Raw genomic sequence first — 25,256 nt, 5'->3', positions numbered from 1 at the left:
TAACCTCGGGCTCCATAATACAAGTCTCAAAATCGGAATACAGCTTATCCATAATTACTCCTTGGGTCGCTTTGTGAAATCCCCTTGTGAGTATCCATCATGCAGCACCCTAGAGGAGCATCGGCTGCTGAAAAATTAAAAAAATATGCCAAAGATGATCCTCATGATAATGTGCGCAATCTTAGAAATAATCCTACACCGTCTCAACGTAAAGGACGCCCCTCTGACAGCAATGAGGAGGGAGGAGAGGATGAACTGACTCTTAAACAGGCATCAGAGCAGTTGATGCAGGCTATCTCCCTCACTAGATCAGCTCTTACGGAGAAAATAGAAGATGTGCATACTGAGGTGGGACGCCTGCGTCATGACATGCAAACTATGAGAGGGCGCATCACGGAGGTTGAAACAAGGGTGTCTCATATTGAAGACACTATCACCCCTATGGAGGCTAAACTGACCAAAGCTGCCGGATCCGTAAATGCCTGGAAGCAAAAGGCAGACGACTTGGAAAATAGACTGCGCCGCAATAATATCCGAATTATAGGTCTCCCGGAGCGGTCAGAGGGTCAGCAGCCTGAACAGTTTCTGGAGGAATGGCTCAAGTCATCACTGGGAGATGGATTCTCCTCGACATTCGCGGTGGAAAGGGCCCATAGGGTCCCGACCAGGCCTCTTCCTCCTGGAGCCCCGCCGCGGCCTTTCCTGGCGCGTCTCCTTAATTGTAGAGACAGAGATATCATCCTCCGCTTGGCACAACAGAAGGGCCTCATCAAATTCGATAATGCTACCATATCGATTTTTCCAGATTTTTCCATGGAACTTCAAAAGCAGCGAGCACGATTTATGGATATCAAGAAACAACTTAGAGATAAGAACATCGTTTACTCCATGCTTTATCCGGCCCGGCTTCGTATCGTTCATAAGGGCTCCTCCTTATTCTTCACGGATCCAGCGGAGGCGACCGAGTGGTTGCGGTCTCGCGGGGGGTCGAATGCAGAAGACTCCTAACCTGAGTTCCCTGATTAATGGCAACATAGATAGAGCTTTCTGCCTGGGTGCGGAAAATATCAACATTACTGGACACTGAGTCCAGTGAGGGTATCCCCTATTCAATTTGACTGTGGGAGTATGGAAATATGCTCCCCTACTGTTCAAGTTTTGTTTAGTTTGGTTTTATATACTAGTTTTGGATGTTTACTAAGCATGGTTGCCTCTAATGCTAACTCTTTGCTCTGTGTGATGCCGCTAGACTGCACCCGAATGATAATGATATGTATCAATGCTCCCTTTAAGAGTAAATATGGGGGCTGAACTTATATGTATGACCTGGAACATACGAGGTATAAAAACTCCTCGAAAGAAAATTAAGGTGTTTTCGCAGATTAAAAGATATCACCCTCAAGTTGTAGCTCTGATAGAGACACATTTGACAAGAGACACGGCTCGATGTATGCAAAAGCCATGGGTACAATGGTCCCTACACGCATTCCACACTAGCTATTCAAGAGGGGTCTCTCTGCTGATACACAAAGAGGTCAGATGGGAGGCTAAAGAGGCGAGACGTGATCCGGAGGGTCGTTTTGTCTTTGTGCATGCATTTATTAACTCACGAGAGTATGTGTTGTTGTATATCTATAACCCCCCTCCTGCTAAGATGTCAATCCTACGTATGGCTCTGGGCTTCTCCTTAAAATATCCGGAAGCCAATGTTATCTGTATGGGAGACTTTAATTTAATAATGAATCAGTCCATGGATAGATTGAGATTGAACGATGTGGACTCAGGGGAAGCTGTGCCTCAACACCCCTCACAATTAGCACTGTTTATGGAAGGGAGTGGGTGGCTAGATTTATGGAGAATAAACCATCCAGAAGTTAAGGGGTACACCTGCCACTCGTCTACTAGGCAGTCTTTATCTCGAATAGACTATATATTTGGGTCGGGTGGCTTGGCGTTACGGGTGGATAGCATTGAACATGGTAACCGGGGGATCTCAGATCATAGCCCAATCATTCTTAAACTTAAATATGGGCAATCCGATAATAGCAATAGGTCCTGGAAATTAAATCCCTTTTGGTTAAAATTGATAGACTCTAGTGATAGGACGGTTGATCAGTTGAATAGCTTTGTGCTGACACATTCGGAAATCCAAAACCTTGGTCTATTCTGGGATACCCTGAAGGCATACTTGAGAGGATGCTTGTCTTCTACTATTTCTTATATTAAGAGGGTGACGGCGAGGGAGGACGAGGAGATAGAGCAAAGATTAAAAGACTCGGAGGCCACTTATATAGCTAATCAGTCCAGCAGTAACAGAATTGAGTGGCTTACTTCCCAGAGATTGTATACCCAACATACAGATGCTAAGTCAAAGCGCAAATTATTTTTTACTCGTCAGTCCTACTTTGAGCTAGGGAATCAGGCCAGCACACTCCTGGCCTTCTTGGTGCGCCAACATAGCACCTCCAACACAATATTGCAGATCCGGGTGTCCGATGGCTCATTGGTGTCCTCTACTGATGGAATACTTCAGGGCTTTTATGATTATTATACTTCGTTGTATAAGTCTAAGAGTGGTTTAGATGTCGACGAATGCCTGGATTATTTATCGGATATAACATTCCCCTCGCTGAGTCCATCCCAACGAGCTCTTATGGAGGCTGAATTTACTCTGGAAGAGGTAGAACATGCTATAGCAGATATGGCTACTGGGAAGGCCCCGGGACCTGATGGATTTCCCATTGAATTTTATAGGAAATACCGTGATAAATTGGCACCTATATTGCTGAAGGTACTTAGGGGAATTTGGGAGGGAGAATCGGTACCCGAATCGTTTTATGATGCTAATATTATCGTGCTTAGGAAGGAGGGGAAGGATCCTCTGGATTGTGGATCATATAGACCAATTTCTTTAGTGAATGTGGACTACAAAATTTTCACTAAAATTCTGGCTACTAGATTGAATGCGATCATATTAGATCTCATACACCCAGATCAAACTGGCTTTATGCCCGGGAAAAATACCTCTATTAATATTAGAAGAGTGCAATCGGTCATTCAATATAGTTCATTAGAGCCGGACAATAAGTGGGCATTGGCTTCGTTGGATGCAGCTAAGGCTTTTGACTCCCTTGAGTGGTCCTTTTTAACTGCATGCCTACGGAAATATGGGTTTGGGAATAAATTTCTAAGAGGGATAGGTACACTATATGCGAAACCTGGGGCACGTATGGTGGTAAACGGTTCTGTATCTGCACCATTTTCCTTGCATAGGGGAACTCGCCAGGAATGCCCTCTCTCCCCAGCTCTATTTGCCTTGGCTATAGAAGCCCTGGCAATACGGATGAGGTCCTCTGTAGACATTAAAGGGATACATATTGCTGATCTGGTGGACATTATTGGTCTTTATGCAGACGATATGGTGGTGTTTATGGACCAGACAGAAGATACATTACCAAAAGTAATAACGATGATTGATAAATTTAGTAAATTTTCTGGTCTATATATAAATTGGGATAAATCTGCTTTGATGCCTCTCTCCCATACCCCAATGCCATGCCTTGAAACCCTCTCGCTGCTGCCCATTATCTCCAATTTTAAGTACCTTGGAATACATATGTCTCAATGCAGTCACCAAGATTTGTATCTCAATATATATCCACTACTGGACGTGGTTAAATCTAAATTTGCTACCTGGGACAAGCTCCCGCTATCTGTGGCTGGTCGTATTAACCTGATCAAAATGATATTACTCCCAAAATTGAGCTATTGTCTTCAACATAGTGCCGTTTTAATACCTAAATCTTTCTTTGCAACCCTGAATTCCCTTACCACATCCTTCATATGGGGGAAGGCTAGGCCTAGACTTAAATTATCCACTCTGCAGAGACCCAAACAGGGTGGTGGGGCGGCCTTGCCGGACTTCTGTCTGTACTACCTTGCTGGGCAGGCTAAAATGATAAATAAGTGGATGCCCGGGGAGTCTCTTCCCAACTCTGAAAGCCATGTATTACATTCAGCTCAAATTGATTGCCCGCTGGGTTTTTTGGAAATGGAGAAAATTACTGTCCCTCGTTTGCTTCCTTTGCTCCGATTGGCTCGATCGATATGGAGGCAAATTAAAAAAGTTACAAAATCTGTTGATATAGCAGCCGAAATGCCACTGTGGAACAATAGCTATTTCCCGGGATTATTAGGCCATCCATCTACTGAATTTTGGATATCGTATGGTGTCCTCACAGTGAGTGATATACATAGCCAAGGAATTTTTGTTTCTTTTGAACAATTACAAAATACTCACAATATACCGAGATCTCAATTTTTCCGCTATTTACAATTAAGATCTGCTTTCCAATCATATGTACGGCATACGGGTGCAGGTAGAACTATTTCAACTTTACCATTAATAGGAATTCTCAAATCACAAGGGCCTCAGGGACTCATCTCCTCTTTATATACCTATATGTTATCCATAGGCGAAGAATCCACCTTAGATTTAATTAAGGGAAAATGGGGGAGGCTACTTCCAGATACACTAGGAGAAGAATGGGATGAAATCTTGGAATCCCCAACTAAGGTCTCCCCATCAATCAATAATAGGATGACCCAACTGTATATTATATATCAATCCTATTTGACCCCGACTCGTCTATTTAAAATGGGCCATCTTCATTCATCAGACTGCTTGAGGTGTCATTCCAGTGACGCAGATTTCATTCATATGATATGGAAATGTCCTGTTGTTTTTCAATTTTGGAGAGAGGTAACGGTACTATTGACATCCTTGGTGTTGATTCCTGTTCCACTTGAGCCACTGGTATGCCTGTTTGGGGTGTGGGGAGCAGAGACTTGGGATTACAACACGGGAATCTTTCTGAGAGAATTGCTATTTATGGCACGAAAGGTGTTAGCAATGCGTTGGATGGGAGGTTCCTGTCAATCTCTTAGAGCATGGATTGACTTAGTGAACTCAATTATTCCATATGAGCGGACGCTGTATCAAAACAGGGGTTGTCCAGCCAAATTTGAGAAGATATGGGGAAGATGGAACTCATCCTGTCATACTGTTTAGGTCAAGATAACTCAGTATACGCATAAAAAAGGGTATATGATTATGCAGACACTATATGTTAGTTTTGGAGGCTTTATTAGAAGTTAATGTAGTTAAGGTTCAAATAAGATGTTAATGATTAACATACACAGTTTATTATCTTTATAATATTTTATACATGGATATGTATGGTAATTTTCTGTAACTAACTAATGGATAATGATGAATACAAGCAAATGTGTGTATGATCTGTCCTGTAATTAATAAACGAATTTAAAAAAGAAATTTTACCACTTTCATGAAGTACAATATGTCAAGAAAAAATATTCTCAGAATGAGTCTGATCCATTGAAGCGTTGTAGAGTTATTGCCATATAAAGTGACAATGATTAGAATTGAAAAAATTGGCCTGGTCAGGAAAGTGAAAACAAGGGGGGAGTTTGGTGGGGTTTAATGTGAAAATCCAAATATGAGCAGTACTGTAGAGGGTGAGCATTGCTGGCAACCCTATCATGTTCCACAGTTTCACTCAAGTCTGCAGGCTTTGGAGACCTGGGAATGCATTGAGTTTGTTCTGGTTAAGTGCTATCACAGACTACCTGTACCAGCAATTGTGCAGTAATCGGTTTTAGCAACCAGATTTATATGGTGCTGATATAATCCACAGTGATATATGGACAGGTTGCACTTTCTTGATTCGGCAGGATGCTCTTTCTAATATGCACTACAAATGGCGACATCTGCTGGTTACATCTTAAAATAACATAATTTGCAGGCTGTATCTAAGGCTACGTTCACACACTCAGTATTTGGTGAGTTTTTTCTGTTTAGTATTTGTGAGCCTAAACCAAGAATGGAACGATCAGAGGAAACGTATAATAGAAACATGTCACCACTTTTGTATTTCTCACCCACTCCTGGTTTTGGCTTACAAATACTAAGGTAAAATATTTAACATGTGACTGTGGCCTAAATATTATGCCAGCCATTTGGACGCCTTCTAAGTGCCGCTCTGCTCCACCCAGAACATGACTATCTCTCTGAGTTGCCTTGTGCTGGTTGGGAGTCATGAGGGGCTGGGACAAACGCTGCAGGAATTTGTACCCACTCGGTCATGCAGAGATTTGCCTCCCCTGCCTATCACCTGACCTGCTAACAGGTAATATAGCAGGTGAATCCACCTTTCATTCCTCGTCCGAACGTTGGTTCCTAGCAACTTAAGCATAGGTCCATATCTTGTCTCCTGTTATTGACCTGACCTATGTACCGGCTCTGCTTGACTTCTCCATCACTGTCTCCGGCTTTGATCTGTGAACCTGTGCTGCCTGCCCTGAACTTGGACTGCCTGACTATGCTTCTGTCTCGCCCTTCTGCACGTTGTACCCACACCTCTGGCCTTCCGGTCAGCTGCTGCAGTCTTGTGGACTGCCCTGGGGTAGTACCTCGTGTCTACTGGCAGCCAAGCCTATCTTCCCCATCAGATGCCCTAGTGAAGACTCAGTAGACACTTAGTTACGCCCCGCCAGGATAAGCCCGTGGCGCAGTGGTTCCACACCCACCAGTGTTTCTTTTCCTTCCATGTATCATGTGAACTAAAGATTTGACTACAACCTAATTTATATTATGCAAATACAATCTGATAAACATCAATTACAATCCAGCATTTTGTACAATAAAGGCTTTGTCTTCTGCATGCGCTTGTATATGGTTGTGAAAGGGTGCAGATCCTGAAAGAATTTGAGTCTTTTTTGTCTTTTTTTTTCTTTTCTATTTGTCAATGGATGACTTTGATCTTCTGTGTATGGCTGGCTTAAAGGACTCTTATTTCTCTCTAGCTAAGCTGGTCTACAACATTACCTCTGTGATATGTAGATTTACCCCTGTCTCATAGGAACCTGTGAAATATCCATTAGACATCGTGTTCCTCATTATGTGCTTATCCACAACGCCATCATTTATCATATATGATCCCACTTGGTTAGTGGTATTTGTATAGCTTTGTTCTATGATAAGAGTTGCATATTAAACATTTCACAGGAATGGACGGTACAGCTCATAAAGTGCACAGACTTACAATTGTTATTAATTAGATCTTATTAACCCCTCCACAGCTCTTCTGTTCAGCTCATTGAGCACTTTTTGCCTTTGGCAAGTCAGAATATGCTTTGTCAATATAGATGTGTCATTGAGATGTACTTGCAAGATTTTTAACTTAGTATTAATAAGTAGACATGTTGCTCCAGGAGTGGTTTAAATGAAGGTAGCGGTTCAGTTAGCAGACTAATGCAATTATCTAATTGTCTTCATTTGATTTAATCTCTTCCGTGTGGGATTTTTTCTCTCCTCCTTTCTCCGTGCAGAACTCTAGTGTCAGGTGAGTGGGATATTAAAGGAAATGTGTCATGAGAAATTGAACTATTGCTTTAATCAGGTATTCATGGTAACTGTTCTCGTTGTTTTTTTTTTTTTTTTTTTGTTTCAAATACCGTATTTTCTGGTGTATAAGATGACTGGGCGTATAAGACGACCCCCAACTTTTTCCCTTCACCATGACAGCGCCGCACGTGAGAGATGGCATCCGCCCCCAGGAACAGGAAACCTGTAGCAGAGATATAAGAATGGGGCGGCCCCTCTCTCCTCAGTTTGGTTTCCTGTTCCTGCAGGTGGACGCCTGTCGCAGGGCTCCTACCTCCGGAGGGATACCCCCTCTGATGAGTCCGGTCCGGAGGCCGAGGTCCGCGGGGAAGCCAGCCGTACTCGGCGGCATCGCGTGCGGTGCTGTCCGGTGTCGGGCTGCTGGGTCCGCGCCATCCCTTTCCTCGCTGGACTCCCCGGCGACCGCTCTGTGCAAGAGGCCGGTCCGGGGTTGCGGGGGCGTGTCCCTCACTGACGCTGGCGCCGAAGTGAGGGATGACGACTTCCGGTCGCAGGAAGTGACGTCACACGCCGAGGGAGCCGGTGTGCTGGACACTTCCGGGCGGAAGCTGATCCAGTGGTGCGCACACTGCTCCTCTATAAAATACGGCAGCAAAGAGGAGTCGCTGGTCCTGCTCTTCAGACGGAGATGACCGAACCAGCGGTAGATCCGGAGCTGCTGATGCCTGCGCCTAAAATGTCGGAAGACACTCAAGCTGCAGGGGTACCCAGGGTCCTGGAGGGGTGAGTGCCTTTGTAAGGCAAGCTACGCACACACTGATACCTGTACACTGTGTTTTGTAGGAAGGGAAAGCCACCTCCAAGCAAAAGAATAGGGTCTGTCCACTATGTAAAGAAAAACTCCCTAGGCTATACAACAAAAAGATCTGCCAGCCCTGTATTGACAGAACAGTTGCGGAGGAATCTTCTTCCCTATTACAAAACATTAAAACAATCATACGGGAGGAAGTTAAATCTACAGTTAAAGAACAGTTGAGACATCACACAAAGGAGACCCCCCCTCCCCCAACAAGTGAACAAGGGTCGGATGTAGATTCAGGGGATGAGCCGGGAACCTTAACCCCCTCTGATGCCTCAGATTTAGACTCCTCAGATGAGGAGTATGGCCGCCCATGCTTTCAGTCGGAGGACATTGGAAAGCTGCTCAAACTTGTCAGAACGACTATGGGAGTAGAGACCCCTAGAGAACCACGGACAATCCAAGACACCATGTTTAGCAACTTGGAGGAGAAGAAGCGAAAGTTTTTCCCCTTCCATGATAACATAATTAAATTAATAAAACGTGAGTGGAAAAAGCCTAATAAAAAGATGTCTGTCCCTCAGGCATTAAAACGCAAATACCCCTTTGATGAGGAGGTCTGTGAGAAGTGGGATAAGGCGCCTAAGTTAGATGCAGCCATCGCCAGCACTTCTAAGGGGGTTGCGTTACCATTTGAAGACATGGGAGCCCTAAGGGACCCCCTCGACAAAAAAGCAGATGCTTTTCTAAAGTCGGCTTGGGAAGCAGCGACATGGTCATTTAAACCCGGGGTTGCTGCCACTCGCACGGCACGTGCTATGGTCAAGTGGTTAGAGGAGTTAAGTGACCAAATCAAAAACAAATGCCCAAGAGAGAGGCTTCTGGAAGCATTGCCCTCTCTGCAAGGCGCCGCAAGATTCCTAGCAGACGCCTCGATAGATTCAGTTAGAAGTGCCGCACGCGTGTGTGCCTTATCTAATTCAGGAAGGAGAACATTATGGCTGAAAAATTGGACGGCTGACTTCCAATCAAAGGTCAAACTCTGCGGAGTACCCTGTGAAGGGCAATACCTTTTTGGCAAATCTCTAGACGAGATCCTTGAGAAAGCGTCGGACAAAAAGAAGCGGTTTCCACCCCCTTCCTTTCCCAGGCGCCGATGGGATACCTCTCGTTCGTCCTTTCGTGGTGGATATAGAGGGACCCGCGGCCGATCAGATGACAGGTCTAGTCGAGGCAGACCCTGGAGAGAGCGAAAGGAAAGGGGATTCCTTTTCAGCAAACCTCCCCCCAAGCCTGATCCCAAAAATCAGTGACGCCAGCATTCCGGTGGGGGGAAGACTCCGGCGGTTTGTCCATCACTGGGCAGCACTGCCGGCTTCTCATTGGATAACAAATTTGTTGTCAGAAGGTCTAAAGTTCAAATTCTCCAACCTCCCACCAAATCGTGTAAAAATGACCCAGGTGGGGGGAAAAAATCAGGCCATATTAGAAAGAGAAATTTATCTCCTCATGCAAAAAGAAGTGTTAGTAGAAGAGTATCAAGAGATAGGGAAAGGGTTCTACAGCACTTTATTTCTAACACCAAAACCAGACGGCTCGCTGAGGGTAATATTCAACCTAAAAGCCCTAAACCATTACATTCAAATAGACAAGTTCAAGATGGAGACTTTAAAGACCGCAGTAAAAGTACTCGACCCAAACTGTTACATGGTGGTGATCGATCTTACAGACGCTTACTACCATGTGCCAATCGCCGTCCAACACCAACAATACCTAAGATTGGTGGTAAATCTGGGAAAACCCCCCGTCCATCTACAATATCAATGTCTTCCTTTTGGGGTAGCCATTGCGCCCCGTATATTCACAAAAATTATTTCCGAAGTAGCATCTTTCGTCAGGAAAGAAGACATAATGTTGGTACCCTATTTGGACGATTTTTTGATAATAGCAAAAAACAAAGAAAGTTGCAAAAGTGCGGCCGCAAGGGTGCTGGAGGTACTGACCAATTTAGGATGGATGATAAACCTGAAAAAATCAAGGCTTGTCCCAACTCAAACCCAAGAATTCCTCGGAATTGTGTTAGATTCAGTCAAGCAGGAGTGTGTCCTCCCACAGAGGAAAGTTCAATCTATCCAACAGAGGGTAGAGTCATTCCAATTACAACAGACTATCTCTCTGAGAAACGCAATGTCACTCCTAGGGGTCCTAACGGCAACGATTCCAGCAACGCGATGGGCACAAAGCCACACACGGGAGTTACAATGGCAGATACTAGCCGAACAAGAAAAAAATCCATACAATCTGAATCGGAAGATTCTTCTGTCACCAGAAGTTCAAAACTCACTAGAGTGGTGGCTGAAAACAGAAAATCTAACCAACGCAGTGCCATGGTCAGTACGAGATCCAGTAGTCATTACTACCGATACGAGTCCGTGGGGTTGGGGGGCACATTTGGGAGATCAGGTCCTACAGGGTCAATGGGGAAGCCCAATGACAACAGCGTCCTCCAATCTAAAAGAATTGTCTGCGGTGAGACTAGCACTTCTTCATATAGGGGAAAGAATTCTGGGAAGACATGTGGTAGTGTTATCCGACAACAACACAACAATAGCTTATATAAACCGCCAAGGGGGCACAAGATCAACATCCCTTATGGCAGAGGCCAAAGAACTTTTTATATGGGCCGAAAACAACCTTCTTTCGCTAACCGGAACATACTTGAAAGGATCAGAGAATCAAGTAGCCGACTACTTAAGCCGTCACACGTTACATCAGGGGGAGTGGTCCCTGAACCAGCAAGTATTTGGGAAAATATGTGCCAGCTGGGGCGTTCCAGATGTAGACCTGTTCGCCACAAAACAAAATCGGAAGGTGAAGAGGTTCTATTCTCTGAACCCAAGAGAGCACCCGGAGGGGGTAGACGCGTTCCTGTATCGGTGGAACTTCCATCTAGCATACGCATTCCCCCCAATACCATTTATCCCGGCAGTCCTCAGGAAAATTCGGGAGGACAAAGCACGAGTGATCCTCATAGCTCCCTTTTGGCCGAAGAGAGCGTGGTTCACGTGGCTCAGGCGCATGTCTATCTCGGACCCGTGGATCTTTCCGGATGCTCCGGATCTCCTATACCAAGGGCCAGTTCAACATCCCCAAGTTCACAGATTGCATCTCACCGCCTGGAACTTGAAAGGGGACTTCTGTTAGCAAAAGGATTCTCAAGCCCTTTGGTGACCACATTGCTTGCTAGCAGGAAAAAGGTCACCTCAGACAAATACCAAAAAATCTGGCAAAAATTCCTAGATTTTTCGGGACGACAGTTGTCTGACTCTGGTCAACAGGTCCCAGTAAAAGAAATTCTTGAATTTCTCCAAAAAGGGTTGGAAAAAGGTCTGTCTACTAACACCTTAAAGGTGCAGGTCTCTGCCCTTGGTGCACTGTTCGATCAAAAACTTGCTGACCACCCTTGGATCTATAGGTTAATTCGAGCCTCCTTTACTTCCAGACCCTCAAAATTAATACCTAAGATAGCTCCCTGGGATTTGAATTTAGTTTTAAAGGCTCTTACCGTTTCCCCCTTTGAACCTCTGGATTCTATATCAATAAAATCCTTGACTCTAAAAACGGTTCTCCTAGTTGCCTTAACGTCTGCCCGCCGTACTTGTGAGTTACAAGCTATGTCGGTGAACCCTCCTTACACTACTTTCCATGATGACAAAGTAGTTATTAAAACCGACCCTGCCTTTCTTCCGAAGGTCAATTCTAAATTTCATAGAGACCAGGAAATTATTCTGCCCTCTTTTTGTTCCCAACCAAAATCCCAGGGAGAGAAGACCTTCCATTGTCTCGATGTCAGACGCTGCCTCCTTCAATACTTAGAGGCCACAAATTCCTGGCGTCAGTCATCGGCCCTTTTTGTCACCTATCAGGGGACAAACAGGGGAAAAAAGGCCTCAAAGGCAACTATTGCACAGTGGTTGCGTACGGCTATTTCACTTTCGTATTCTTTTTCTGGTCAAGTTCCCCCACAGGGTGTTACGGCTCACTCCACGCGTGCTATAGCCACTTCTTGGGCGGAAAGGGCTAACGCCTCGATAGAACAGATTTGTAAAGCGGCAGTATGGTCATCACCCTCTACCTTCTTCCGACACTATAGGTTAGACTTAGGTCAATCAGACATGTCTTTTGGGAGAAAGGTATTGTCTGCTGTCGTCCCACCCTAGGAATCTTCTATTTTTTCCTCTCACGTGCGGCGCTGTCATGGTGAAGGGAAAAATGATAATTACTTACGGGTAATTTGATTTTCCGGAACCATGACAGCGCCGCATTAATTCCCGCCCTATCTTGGTGATGGTTGTGTGATTCACAAAAAAAAAAAAAAACAACAACTTATTGTATATGGATAAATGTATATGTACAAAGCATGTGTGTACACAAGAGCTAACGAAATGGCTATACAAATGTAAATATGATACATAACTGTGTACTAACAAAGCGGTCATCTTCCATACTCTGCAAACAAACTGAGGAGAGAGGGGCCGCCCCATTCTTATATCTCTGCTACAGGTTTCCTGTTCCTGGGGGCGGATGTCATCTCTCACGTGCGGCGCTGTCATGGTTCCGGAAAATCAAATTACCCGTAAGTAATTATCATTTTCCATATAAAATATGGAATTTGGGATATACTCGCCGTATAAGACGGGGGTCATCTTATACTCCCAGTCATCTTATGCGGCGTGTGCGGTGCAGATGGTTCCCAGGGTCTGGAGGAGAGGAGACTCTCCTTCAGGCCCTGGGATCCATATTCATGTAAAAAAAAAAAAAAATATAAAAATAAAAAATATGGGATATACTTACCCTCCGACAGCCCGCGGCTCTCAGCATGACCGTGACGTCATCGAAGGTCCTTCGCTCAATGCATCCTTAGGAACGCAGGCCGCCGCTTGCACCGCTGAGAGCCGCGGGCCGTCGGAGGGTAAGTATATACCATATTTTTTATTTTTATTCTTTTTTTTGCATGAATATGGATCCCAGGGCCTAAAGGAGAGTCTCCTCTCCTCCAGATCCTGGGAACCATACAGGACTGCTCCCTGCACACACCGTACCCGGCGTATAAGACGACCCCCGAATTTTGAGATGATTTTCATGGGTTGAAAAGTCATCTTATATGCCGGTATGTATATTTAAAATATCAGTCAATTTAACACTGACAATTAAGCCTAATACTAGCCTCATGCTTCCTGTTCTGCTCAGGAGCCACATGGAACTGGGCAGCATAAGCTGTTTTCTACTTATTGACTTCTAAAGGGAGTGCTGATCTGGGAAAGGGTCAAGTGAGGTGAATACTGTGTAAGGTGTATAGAAGTGTTACATTTCATTGTATTCTTCTGGCTCATTTTCATCAGTCAGGAGATAAGTATTTACAGTACAGCAAGTGTGTCTATTGTCTAATATTAAGGCCAGTGTAAAAATTACAACTTTTTTTATTTAGTGATATGGAAAATGAAAAATACATTATCAAAAATAAAACCTGATTTAACCCTGCTGTTCTGTTTGGTCTGGGGAGACCTATTTTGAACTTTGGTATTTTTTGGGGTGTTCAAGATGCGGTTCTGAAACTTGTGGTTGATTGACTTAAATGAGGATGGGTCGGTCGGCCACGGATTTCAGAGCCGCATCTTGAATATTTTAAAGAATATTGAAGTTCAAAGTCGGTCATTTTTGACCAACAGAACAGCAGGGTTAAGCAATATGTCCTTTTCTGTTGACCGAGTCCCCTTTAAAAGTGCATCTCGTTCTGATTTTGGTTTTGGAGAATAACGTCCATCAATCAAATGCAACCTGATCAAAAATGGAATTAAACCATACTAAAATTATATGGAATAATTTAGACTAACTCTGCTCCAACCCTGGGAAGATTAGATCCTTGCAGAAGCGGTTAATTTTTTTTTTTTTTAGTGTAAAGCCAAATAACTGGTGAAATTCAAGCCCCTAGCATACAAATGGGCGGTGACTTCTGCTTCAGATTTGCAATACAAAGGGTGAAATGTGCATTTTTTTCAGAGATCAGTAGTAGTGATGGGCGAACCCCTGGATGTTTGGGTCAGGCGGGTTCAGTCGAACAGTTTAAAAAAAAAAGTTTGGGTATCAGAACAGTACCTGAACCTGGACCCCATTCATTTGAATGGGGGGCTCGAACATTTAGGGTTTGCCACGCTGTTATGTGCATGAGAGTGCGGCAAACAGTCTCTGATTGGTAGTAAAATCATTACTGTCGGTCAAAGAGCCATGGTTCCCCCACACTGTCAAATGACAGCTTGAGCCTGCCGCTATGATCGGAGGTAAAAGGTTTACCTCTGGTCATTGGCGTCGGCTGATGGGAGTATTCATCAGCCGAGGCCTGCGCTCTAAATAAATAATGATTTGAAAAAAAACTGCACGGGTTCCCCTATATTTTTGATAATTAATCAGGCAAAACTGACAGATGCACCAAGTCACATGTTCGTCGTTTTGTCCCATAAGCTGTATTCCATGTCTAGGGATAATCAGTTTTCAACCTATAGACGCCTCTCCATTACTAAGTTGTGGGCTTGATGTCACAATGCAAAGGTGACATAAATCCCACAAAATATGATTCCTGATAACCAGCCTTGCTAACTCTGACAGCTGAGGGTTGCAGCCAGCAGCTGTCAGTTTTTCCTTGCTGGTTATCAGAAATATACAGAGGAACCCACATAGTTTTTTAAATTTTTTTTTAAAATTATTTATTTATTGTTCAGGTGCTGACCGATGAATACTCCCATCAGCCCCTACCTGCTTTTGCTGTTACTAGAGGCAGCAGGCAGGCGTAGGCTGATGGGAGTAGTAGTCCAATCAGCTGACGCCAGTGACCGAAGGTAAACTTTTTACCTCTGATCACTGCTGCAGGGTGTCAAATGACCGTGTGGGAACCGCGGCTGTCTGACCAGCGATAATTTTACCGCCATTTGGAGCCACCTGGTGTTTGGGGTGCCGAAGCCGAATAATAACACTGTCTTCCTGGTGAAGCCTGTGTTCAAACAGTAGGTGTTCCGTACGGACCTAAACTTTACTGTTCGGGTTCCCCCACCTCAGCAGCTGTATTTACTCCTGAAGCATTTTCAGAGAGAATTCTGTACAGTGGAATGCTCCGGAAAATACAGAAAAAGCGCCACAAAAGACAACATGTACTGAAATGTAAAAACGACATTGCTGTTAGAATATTCAGTTTTTTTTCTTCTTTCTTTACACCACTTCAGGGATTGGAACCGTGAAGCGTTATAGTTTGTTACTGCAAATAAATGACGGCAAAACCATTAGCGCAGCTGCTTCTGGAATGACCTCCAGCTTTTGTCTGAAGCAACTTGGCTTGGCTGGGTTCACATTGCGTTAATGGGAAAGCGCTAACGGACAGCGTTGCACGGCGAAATTAACGCCGTGCAACGCGTCCGTTAGCGCGCCCATTCACAGCAATGGGAACGCACAGCACTAGCGCGTGCCATGTTCGGCACGCGCTATGCGACGCGCCGGTGTTTCCTGGCGCGCCGCGGACGCTGCTTGCAGCGTCCGAGGCGCACCCGCGGTCCGTTCCCCGCTCTCGCAGATCTGCGACGTTACCGCGACCCCTGGACGCGGCCCCATTAAAAACATTGCGTTAGCGCAACCCGCTAGCGCTAAACGGGTTGCACTAACGCAATATGAACCTAGCCTTAGGAAGCCTGTGCGGCTGCGCCAGTGCCCTTAGTGACGTTATGGTCGCATAATGTTAACCTAGAGTTTTACTCCTACAGGAGACTTGCATGTAAGGCTATGTTCACATCTCTAATCATCCATTAGAATTGATCCAGCAGGAATCCATTGGCAGAAAAGTTGTTCAGGCCCAACTTTTTTGTCCTTTTTATTTAAAAAAACAAACTGATTTCAATTGGACGTGTTTGTAACAGCGAAGTCTATGGACAACGGATCCGATAAATAGCCATTTGTTATCATCTGTTTGAAGTTGATCCATCAAGGAAAAAATGGATCCTTTTCAAATGAAAGAAAAATGGCTAGCTAATTAACGGATCTGTTGTCCGTAGACTTAAATGTTGAAAAAACGGATCCACCTGAAATCAGTTTTTTTTAAATGGGCAAAAAAGTTGTGTCTGCACAACTTTTCTGCCAGTGAACGATTACTGGGCATGTGAACGTAGGCTTACATGTCTGGCTGCATTCTGTTATTACTCTTGTAACTGCAGCATATGGTTGTCTTGATCTGCTACTATAATCAGATAAATGCCTTCTGGGACCCACAATGCAGAAGTTGTAATAGATTTTGTATGGTAAAGCTGAATTGTTCTTGGGAGAACATGAGTTAATACAGCTTGGATGTTGATTTTGTATTTCTTAAGATTCACTGAATCCATTTTGCGTCTGGTCCATAGAGGCTTTCCCCCCTAGGTTTGAGGCTTGCATCTGTTGTGCTGCTGTGCTCCATATATTATACACATTGTATTTCATGGTGGTATGGGGTAGTTTTAATTGTAGAATTAAAGAAATTAAATAAAAAATGTTGCGAATTCTAAGTGGTATTAAACTTGCCTGATTTTTCTCACATTTTGTCTGTTACAGGCCTGAGCAAAGCAGGCTAGCAGAAATCGAAGAGCAGGCAAGAACTTCTAAGAAAGGACTTTGGAGTGAGGGGACTGGCTCTCATACTATCCGTGACCTAAAATACACAATTGAAAACCCAAGACATTTTGTGGACTCCTTACATCAGAAACCAGTCAATGGTAAGCAACGCCTTGCTTTATGCACATTTGTCCAGTTTACTTTTCAGACCAGCATGAATTTGTCCATAAGAGAAGAAAACCAACCTCTTTTCTTAAGGCCCCCATACACATTAGTTGTACACATTAGTCTAAATATCAACGAGTTCGGCTACCAGTCTAATGGGTAAGGTGGTGCCGATCTCATGTGGATGGGGGTGTCGGCCAACTGATTGTCAGGAGATGTTGATCTCGCATGTTTGATTTCAGACTGACTATCGCAATGTTGTCCCCCAGATAAGCCGCTAACCGGCATGTCAGACAGCAGTATTTCCATACAAAACACAGGAGCGTTTGGCCAAGTTAGCTGTCTTGTCTATGGGAGATATGGGTAAGATGGCTGTCGGGCAAATGAATTGCCAATTCATTGCTTTGTCGACGGCTATCTAATGCGTATGGCCAGTTTTGGGCTCAACAGTGTGTCTTAGGGTACCGTCACACTATACGATTTACCTACGATCACGACCAGCGATATGACCTGGCCGTGATCGTAGGTAAATCGTAGTGTGGTCGCTGGGGAGCTGTCACACAGACAGCTCTCCAGCGACCAAGATGCCGAGGTCCCTGGGTAACCAGGGTAAACATCGGGTAACTAAGCGCAGGACCGCGCTTAGTTACCCGATGTTTACCCTGGTTACAAGCGTTAAACTAAAAAAAAACAAACAGCACATACTTACATTCTGGTGTCCGTCAGGTCCCTTGCAGTCTGGTTCCCGCACTCAGTGACTGCCGGCCGTAAAGTGAAAGCACAGCCGCTGTGCTCTGCTTTCACTTTACGGCCGGCAGTCACAGTGCGGGAAGCAGACGGCAAGGGACCTGACGGACACCAGAATGTAAGTATGTGCTGTTTTTTTTTTTTTTAGTTTAACGCTTGTAACCAGGGTAAACATCGGGTAACTAAGCGCGGTCCTGCGCTTAGTTACCCGATGTTTACCCTGGTTACAAGCGAACTCATCGCTGGATCGCATCGCTAGATCGGTGTCACACACACCGATCTAGCGATGGCAGCGGGAGATCCAGCGATGAAAGAAAGTTCTAAACGATCTGCTACGACGTACGATTCTCAGCAGGATCCCTGATCGCTGCTGCGTGTCAGACACAGCGATATCGTAACGATATCGCTGGAACGTCACGAATCGTACCGTCGTAGCGATCGAAATGTTATAGTGTGACGGTACCCTTAGGGCAGAGACACACTGCCATATTTCTCATGCGAGAATCGCATTGTAAAACTCGTACTGGCTGTCGGCTCTCCTGACCTGAACTTGATAGCTGCATAGTAATCCATCATGCTGTCCTGCTCGGGTAAGGAGAGGTGCCAGGCCAGTCCGTGCAGTGCGATGCGATTCTCGCACGAGAAATACGGCAGTCTGTCTCTGCCCTTATATGGATTATTTACTCCAGTGAAATTATCCGTTTTAATTTTATTTGCGTTGATAAATGACTCCCTGAATAGAATAATGGCAAGTGTAGTATGGAGTACACTCAGAAGAATTTTATATTTGTGGTCCTACATATCTCAACTTTGTATGGAAGAATTAGAAACGCTAGTGCAGGCACAAATATCATTCTGATCCCGAATTGTTCTGAGGCCGTGTAGACTAAATAGTAAGTAGCACTAAAAACTAGAGACCAATCTAGTAGAAGCTGTAACACTTTCTGTTGGAGTTTTTCTACTGTACACTGTATAAAAACTAGAACTATATGGAAGAATCTGGTAAGGGAAAATTAATAACTTCACAGAATAACATGTCAGGGTTTTGTCTACCTCATGGCTAACTCTTGTTGTTCTTTGACAGGCCGTGGAATTTCATAAGATATCTGCTTTTTATCTATAGCAGGAATTTTCTTCTTACTGTGAAGTGAGATGGCACTCATACACAGGCTGGGGATAGGCACTGATTGCACAATTGTTTCAAAGAAGGAACAGCTCCCATGCTCACTGGCAGCACTGCTCAGCTGTGTGATACTCTGCTCACTGGCAGCACTGCTCAGCTGTGTGATACTCCCCTGCTCACTGGCAGCACTGCTTAGCTGTGTGATACTCTCCTCACTGATGGCACTGCTCAGCTGTGTGATACTCCCCTGCTCACTGGCAGCACTGCTCAGCTGTGTGATACTCCCCTGCTCACTGGCAGCACTGCTCAGCTGTGTGATACTCCCCTGCTCACTGGCAGCACTGCTTAGCTGTGTGATACTCTCCTCACTGATAGCACTGCTCAGCTGTGTGATACTCTCCTGCTCACTGGCAGCACTGCTCAGCTGTGTGATACTCTCCTGCTCACTGGCAGCACTGCTCAGCTGTGTGATACTCTCCTGCTCACTGGCAGCACTGCTCAGCTGTGTGATACTCCCCTGCTCACTGGCAGCACTGCTCAGCTGTTTGATACTCCCCTGCTCACTGGCAGCACTGCTCAGCTGTGTGATACTCCCCTGCTCACTGGCAGCACTGCTCAGCTGTGTGATACTCCCCTGCTCACTGGCAGCACTGCTCAGCTGTGTGATACTCCCCTGCTCACTGGCAGCACTGCTTAGCTGTGTGATACTCTCCTCACTGATAGCACTGCTCAGCTGTGTGATACTCTCCTGCTCACTGGCAGCACTGCTCAGCTGTGTGATACTCTCCTGTTCACTGGCAGCACTGCTCAGCTGTGTGATACTCCCCTGCTCACTGGCAGCACTGCTCAGTTATGTGATACTCCCCTGCTCACTGGCAGCACTGCTCAGCTGTGTGGTACTCTCCTCACTGACAGCACTGCTCAGCTGTGTGATAATCCCCTGGTCACTGACAGCACTGCTCAGCTGTGTGATACTTCCCTGCTCACTGGCAGCACTCCTCAGCTGTGTGATACTCCTCTGCTCACTGACATCACTGCTCAGCTACAGTGGGTCCGGAAAGTATTCAAACCCCTTTAAATTTTTCACTCTTTGTTTCATTGCAGCCATTTGGTAAATTCATAAAAGTTAATTTTTTTCTCATTAATGTACACTCTGCACCCCATCTTGACTGAAAAAAATCAGAAATGTAGTAATTTTTGCAAATTTATTAAAAAAGAAAAACTGAAATATCACATGGTTATAAGTATTCAGACCCATTGCTCAGTATTGAGTAGAAGCACCCTTTAGAGCTAGTACAGCCATCAGTCTTCTTGGGAATGATGCAACAAGTTTTTCACACCCGGATTTGGTGATCCTCTGCCATTCTTCCTTGCAGATCCTCTCCAGTTCTGTCAGTTTGGATGGTGAACGTTGGTGGACAGCCATTTTCAGGTCTCTCCAGAGATGCTCAATTGGGTTTAGGTCAGGGCTCTGGCTGGGCCAGTCAAGAATCTAGGATATCTCTGTACTTGGCCGCATTCAATGGCAACCAGTCGTCCTGTCTCTGCAATTGAAAAACACCCTCATAGCATGATGCTGCCACCACCATGTTTCATTGTTGGGATTGTATTGGGCAGGTCAAGAGCAGTGCCTGATTTTCTCCACACATACCGCTTAGAATTATCACCAAAAAGGTCTATCTTCGTCTCATCAGACCATAGAATGTGGTTTCTCATAGTCTGGGAGTCCTTCATGCGTTTTTTTTTTTTTTTTTGCAAACTTTATGCGGGCTTTCATATGCCTTGCACTGAGGAGAGGCATCTGTCGGGCCACTCTGCCATAAAGGCCTGACTGGTGGAGGGCTGCAGTGATAGTTGACTTTGTGGAACTTTCACCCATATCCCTACTGCATATCGGGAGCTCAGCCACAGTGATCTTGGGGTTCTTCATTACCTTTCTTATCAAGGCTCTTCTCCCACGATTACTTAGTTTGGCTGGACGGCCAGGTCTAGGAAAACTTCTGGTGGTCCCAAGCTTCTTCCAAACTTCTTCCATTTAAGGATTATGGAGGCCACTGTGCTCCTAGGAACCTTGAGTACTGCAGAAATTCTTTTGTAACCTTGGCCAAATCTGTGCCTTGCCACAATTCTGTCTCTGAGCTCCTTTTCCAGTTCCTTTGACCTCATGATTCTGATGTGGTCTGACATGCACTGTGTAAGCTGTGAGGTCTTATATAGACAGGTGTGTGCCTTTTCAAATCAAGTCCTATCAGTTTAATTAAACACAGCTGGCCTCCAATGAAGGAGTAGAACCATCTCAAGGAGGATCACATGGAAATGGACAGCATATGACTTAAATATGAGTGTCTGAGCAAAGGGTCTGAATACTTATGACCATGTGATAGTTCAGTTTTTCTTTTTTAATAAATTTGCTAAAATTTCTACATTTCGTTTTTTTTTTTCTTTTTTTTTTCAGTCAAGATGGGGTGCAGAGTGTACGTTAATGGGGAAAAAATTAACTTTTTTGAATTTACCAAATGGCTACAATGAAACAGAGTGAAAAATTTAAAGGGGTCTGAATACTTAACGTACTCACTGTATGTGTGAGATACTTGTTCGTCACAGCTGTCTACTGTGATTTTGTGCTTTTGTATTCTATGTGTCATCTTTGCTGATCGTAGCAGATTAAAAAATAGCATAATCTCCCAGTCCCTATTGCAGTTCTAATTAATGGGTTCTTTCATTTCTGAGCCGTTGATGAAACACTGGCACATAATTTGAAATTACCGTATTTTGTAGATTATAAAACGCGCTGGATTATAAGGGTATGTTCACACGTTCCTGATTTCCATCCTTTTTTTTTCAGGACTGAAACCGCAGCTCTTTGCAGAAAACGCAGGTCCTTTTTTTGGTGCGTTTTTTTATGCGTTTTTTTTATGCAGTTTTCTATGCAGAGTCTGTGTGTTTTCTAGGAAGTTTTTTAGGGTTAAAATGGCTGAAAATACCCTACCCCTAACCCTACCCATAACCCTAACCCTAACCCTATTCTAACCTTAGTGGAAAAAAAAAAAAAAAAATTCTTAATTTTTTTATTGTCCCTATCTATGGGGGTGACAAAGGGGGGGGGGGGGTGTCATTTACTATTTTTTTTTATTTTGATCACTGAGATAGGTTATATCTCAGTGATCAAAATGCACCTTGGAACCTTGGAACGAATTCAATGCGCCCGCCATTTTGCAAGATGGCGATGCCCAGGGAGAAGACGGCCGGACGGACAACGGGAGGCCGGGTAAGTATAAGGGGGGGAGATTAGGGCACCGGGGGGGGGGGGGATCGGGGGCGGGGGGGCATCGGAGCACGGGGGGGGGGGGGGGGGCATCGGAGCATGGGGGTGTGGGATCGGGGCAGCCACACTCCGCCCACGCACTTCCGCCCGCTTCCCCGCACTTCCTGCTGCAGCGGTTCGGCACCACAAACCGCAATAAAACCCGCAGATATATTTTTGATCTGCGGGTTTTACTGCGGGTTTGACCTCACAATGGAGGTCTATGGGTGCAGAACCGCTGCGGCTCCGAAAAAAGAAGTGACATGGTATTTCTTTTTTACCGCGGCTATTCAGCGCGGCTTTTTTTCCCGATTCCCGCATCATGTGCACAGTGGTTCCTGTTTTCCATAGGGTACATTGTACTGTACCCTGCATGGAAAACAGCTGCGGAACCGCAGCGGCAAAAACGCTGCGGTTCCGCAGAAAAAAACGCACTGTGTGAACATGGCCTAAGACGCACCCCAAATTTTGAGGAGAAAAATAACCTTGTTTTTTAATAAAATGGTGGTGCTTCTTATAATCCATGTGTCTTATTGTTTACCGGGGGTGGTGGCTGTGGTGAAACTGGGTCCAAGGGTCCCCGCTGGAGGAGGCAAGAGTGGAGCGTTGCTGCAGGCTGGGATGAGGGGGTGTTCGGATGTGCGGTGCGCCACTGCGGGTGTCCGATCCTGTAGTTGTCCGGTGCTGCGGCGGCTCTGCCGACATCTTGTGAAAGCCCAGAGCCCCCGCAATGACATGGTTTCCTATGCGGTGGACTGGACTCCGGGAAAATGGCTGTCGGCTGGGGACTGCACCAAGATCTCACTGTTTTTACCCTCTTTCATCCCAATTCTCATGTTCTGCTGATAGTATGAGGGGGCAGATGAGCACATGACTGCAGGATCAGACTGAGAATGTGATATATTTGTAATTATAACCTGTAGAGGTGCCACCAGTTTTCTTGTATTTTGTTTTTTTGTGAAATTAAGCTTAAAATAGTAATTAAAATGTATTAATGCAATGTTTGCACTGTTTACAAACATTTCTATATGAAAAATATTATATATTTTTCTACAAATATACATATTTACCACTATGGGGAGCATTTTCCGTTTTAGACCTCAAGCTGCTATAGTAAGATTTACCAGCTCTGCCCCAGGGATATTAGACCACCCAAAAGGGGAGGGAAATGGTGATGTCAGCAGTTACTGCCCCAATTTTGTGGCTAACAGTAAGAATGAAGAGCAGCATCACAGGGCAGCACCATTTTGTGTGTCTGCCCTGTGGCCTGCTATCACCAGCAGTTACTGCATCAGAGGCACTCCTTGTTTACAGAGGAGCAGAACACAGTGGGCTCAGCAGCATTTTTTTGTGAATAACATTCTTGCCATCCCCCTTCCCCCACCTTAATCCCTGTCCTGTCAGCTGCCCTGCTCTCTCTCCACGTGTCACCTCCCTCTCTGCAGGCTGTGAGTGCAGCTTACCTGAGATCACAGGGACTGTGTGTGAGGGGGAGGGGGAGACACAGCAGGAGAAGCACACAGGGCAGCACCATTTTGTGTGTGACTGCCCTGTGACCTGCTATCACCAGCAGTTACTTTATCAGAGGCACAGCTTGTTTACAGAGGAGCAGAAGATGGTGGACTCAGCAGCATTTTTTGTGAATAACATTCTTGCAATCCCCCTTCCCCCACCTTAATCCCTGTCCTGTCAGCTGCCCTGCTCTCTCTCCAGGTGTCACCTCCCTTTCTGCAGGCTGTGAGTGCAGCTTACAGGAGATCACAGGGACTGTGTGTGAGGGGGAGGTGGAGACACAGCAGGAGAAGCACACAGGGCAGTGTGTGAGGAGCAGAGGATGTGTGCCTGCTTGGAGTACAGAGGAGCAGTGAGGGCTTCTTCTGTCCTGTGATAGAGAGCACAGTGCTATAATAAAATGGCAGCTAGTCACACCTACGGCAGTGAGTTGTGCAGCCCACAGAGGCGTGCCCAGCTCACTGCTAATGCTGCTGCAATGTTACAGATAGGGTCCTCGCTGGTCTATTATCTCCTATGTCCAGGGGGTGCCGTAATCTGACACTGATAGTGCCCTGCTACTGCTGCAAAACCAAGATGTCAGCCCCCAGTGCATTCTTTAAACTCGTATAACACATGAAATATGTTTCACATGCATTTCAAACTTGCTTATAGCAGCATGTTATGCTACATTACAGTGATTTATTAATGACCTACAAACGCGGTACCTTCCCTTTTAATAGAGGTTTTCACAGTGGCCGTTTTGGGGACTTCTAAAGCCTCACTAACTGAGTTGCTCTTACTGTGGTAGAGCCATATTATCCATCTATTACCTGGATAGCAGTTTATTTGAATTAATCATAATTGGATTTGGACACCATTTTCACTAATGTATTTTGGTCAGTTTTTCTAAGCTAAAACTAGCAGATGAAACTATATAGAATAAAAGTATAATGAATACTTTCGCACTTGATGTTGTATTATATGTACTGATGCAAAATTCTGACTGAAATTGTTGTGAAAATAGGAGATGTATATTTAGTACAGTGTAAAGGTTTTAGGAATGTCTAGAAAAAAAAACGCTGCAAAGTAAGAATGCCTTGAAAGTGAACATGACAGCTGATACATTTTCCCAATCCATAGGCAACCTGCATCAGACTTCATATACCGGTATGTTTTTTTTTTTCTGAACCATGGTTTTAAATCCACCTGGGACCGTGCTCCACTAGAGATTATTGGGACAGGTAGGTCCCGGACCGCTCCTCACCTGCTCTCCTTGAATGATAAGTCTGTCCCTATACATACACGCAGGGATAGACCTGTCACTCCAGGGCAGCGGGCGGGGAGAAGCTTTTAACCCCTTCCCGACCCATGACGCCACGTAGGCGTCATGAAAGTCGGTGCCATTCCGACCCATGACGCCTATGCGGCCTCATGGAAAGATCGCGTCCCTGCAGATCGGGTGAAAGGGTTAACTCCCATTTCACCCGATCTGCAGGGACAGGGGGAGTGGTAGTTTAGCCCAGGGGGGGTGGCTTCACCCCCTCGTGGCTACGATCGCTCTGATTGGCTGTTG

At 45.2% G+C, this 25,256-nt stretch overlaps 1 protein-coding gene across 2 annotated transcripts in view; it reads left to right on the top strand.

Annotated features, from left to right (window-relative positions):
* The window catches only part of SND1 (staphylococcal nuclease and tudor domain containing 1), a 980,965-nt gene that overhangs the window by 75,424 nt on the left and 880,285 nt on the right, over positions 1-25,256 (top strand). For both annotated transcript variants that reach the window (XM_069765442.1, XM_069765443.1), the window contains exon 5: positions 16,851-17,011. In XM_069765442.1, coding sequence (XP_069621543.1) covers positions 16,851-17,011 — 161 coding nt within the window. The remainder of the gene's footprint in view (positions 1-16,850; positions 17,012-25,256) is intronic.

The sequence above is a fragment of the Ranitomeya imitator genome, chromosome 4 (genome assembly GCF_032444005.1).
Source record: "Ranitomeya imitator isolate aRanImi1 chromosome 4, aRanImi1.pri, whole genome shotgun sequence".
Lineage (NCBI taxonomy): Eukaryota > Metazoa > Chordata > Amphibia > Anura > Dendrobatidae > Ranitomeya > Ranitomeya imitator.
This window is presented reverse-complemented; position numbering and strand designations above follow the sequence as displayed.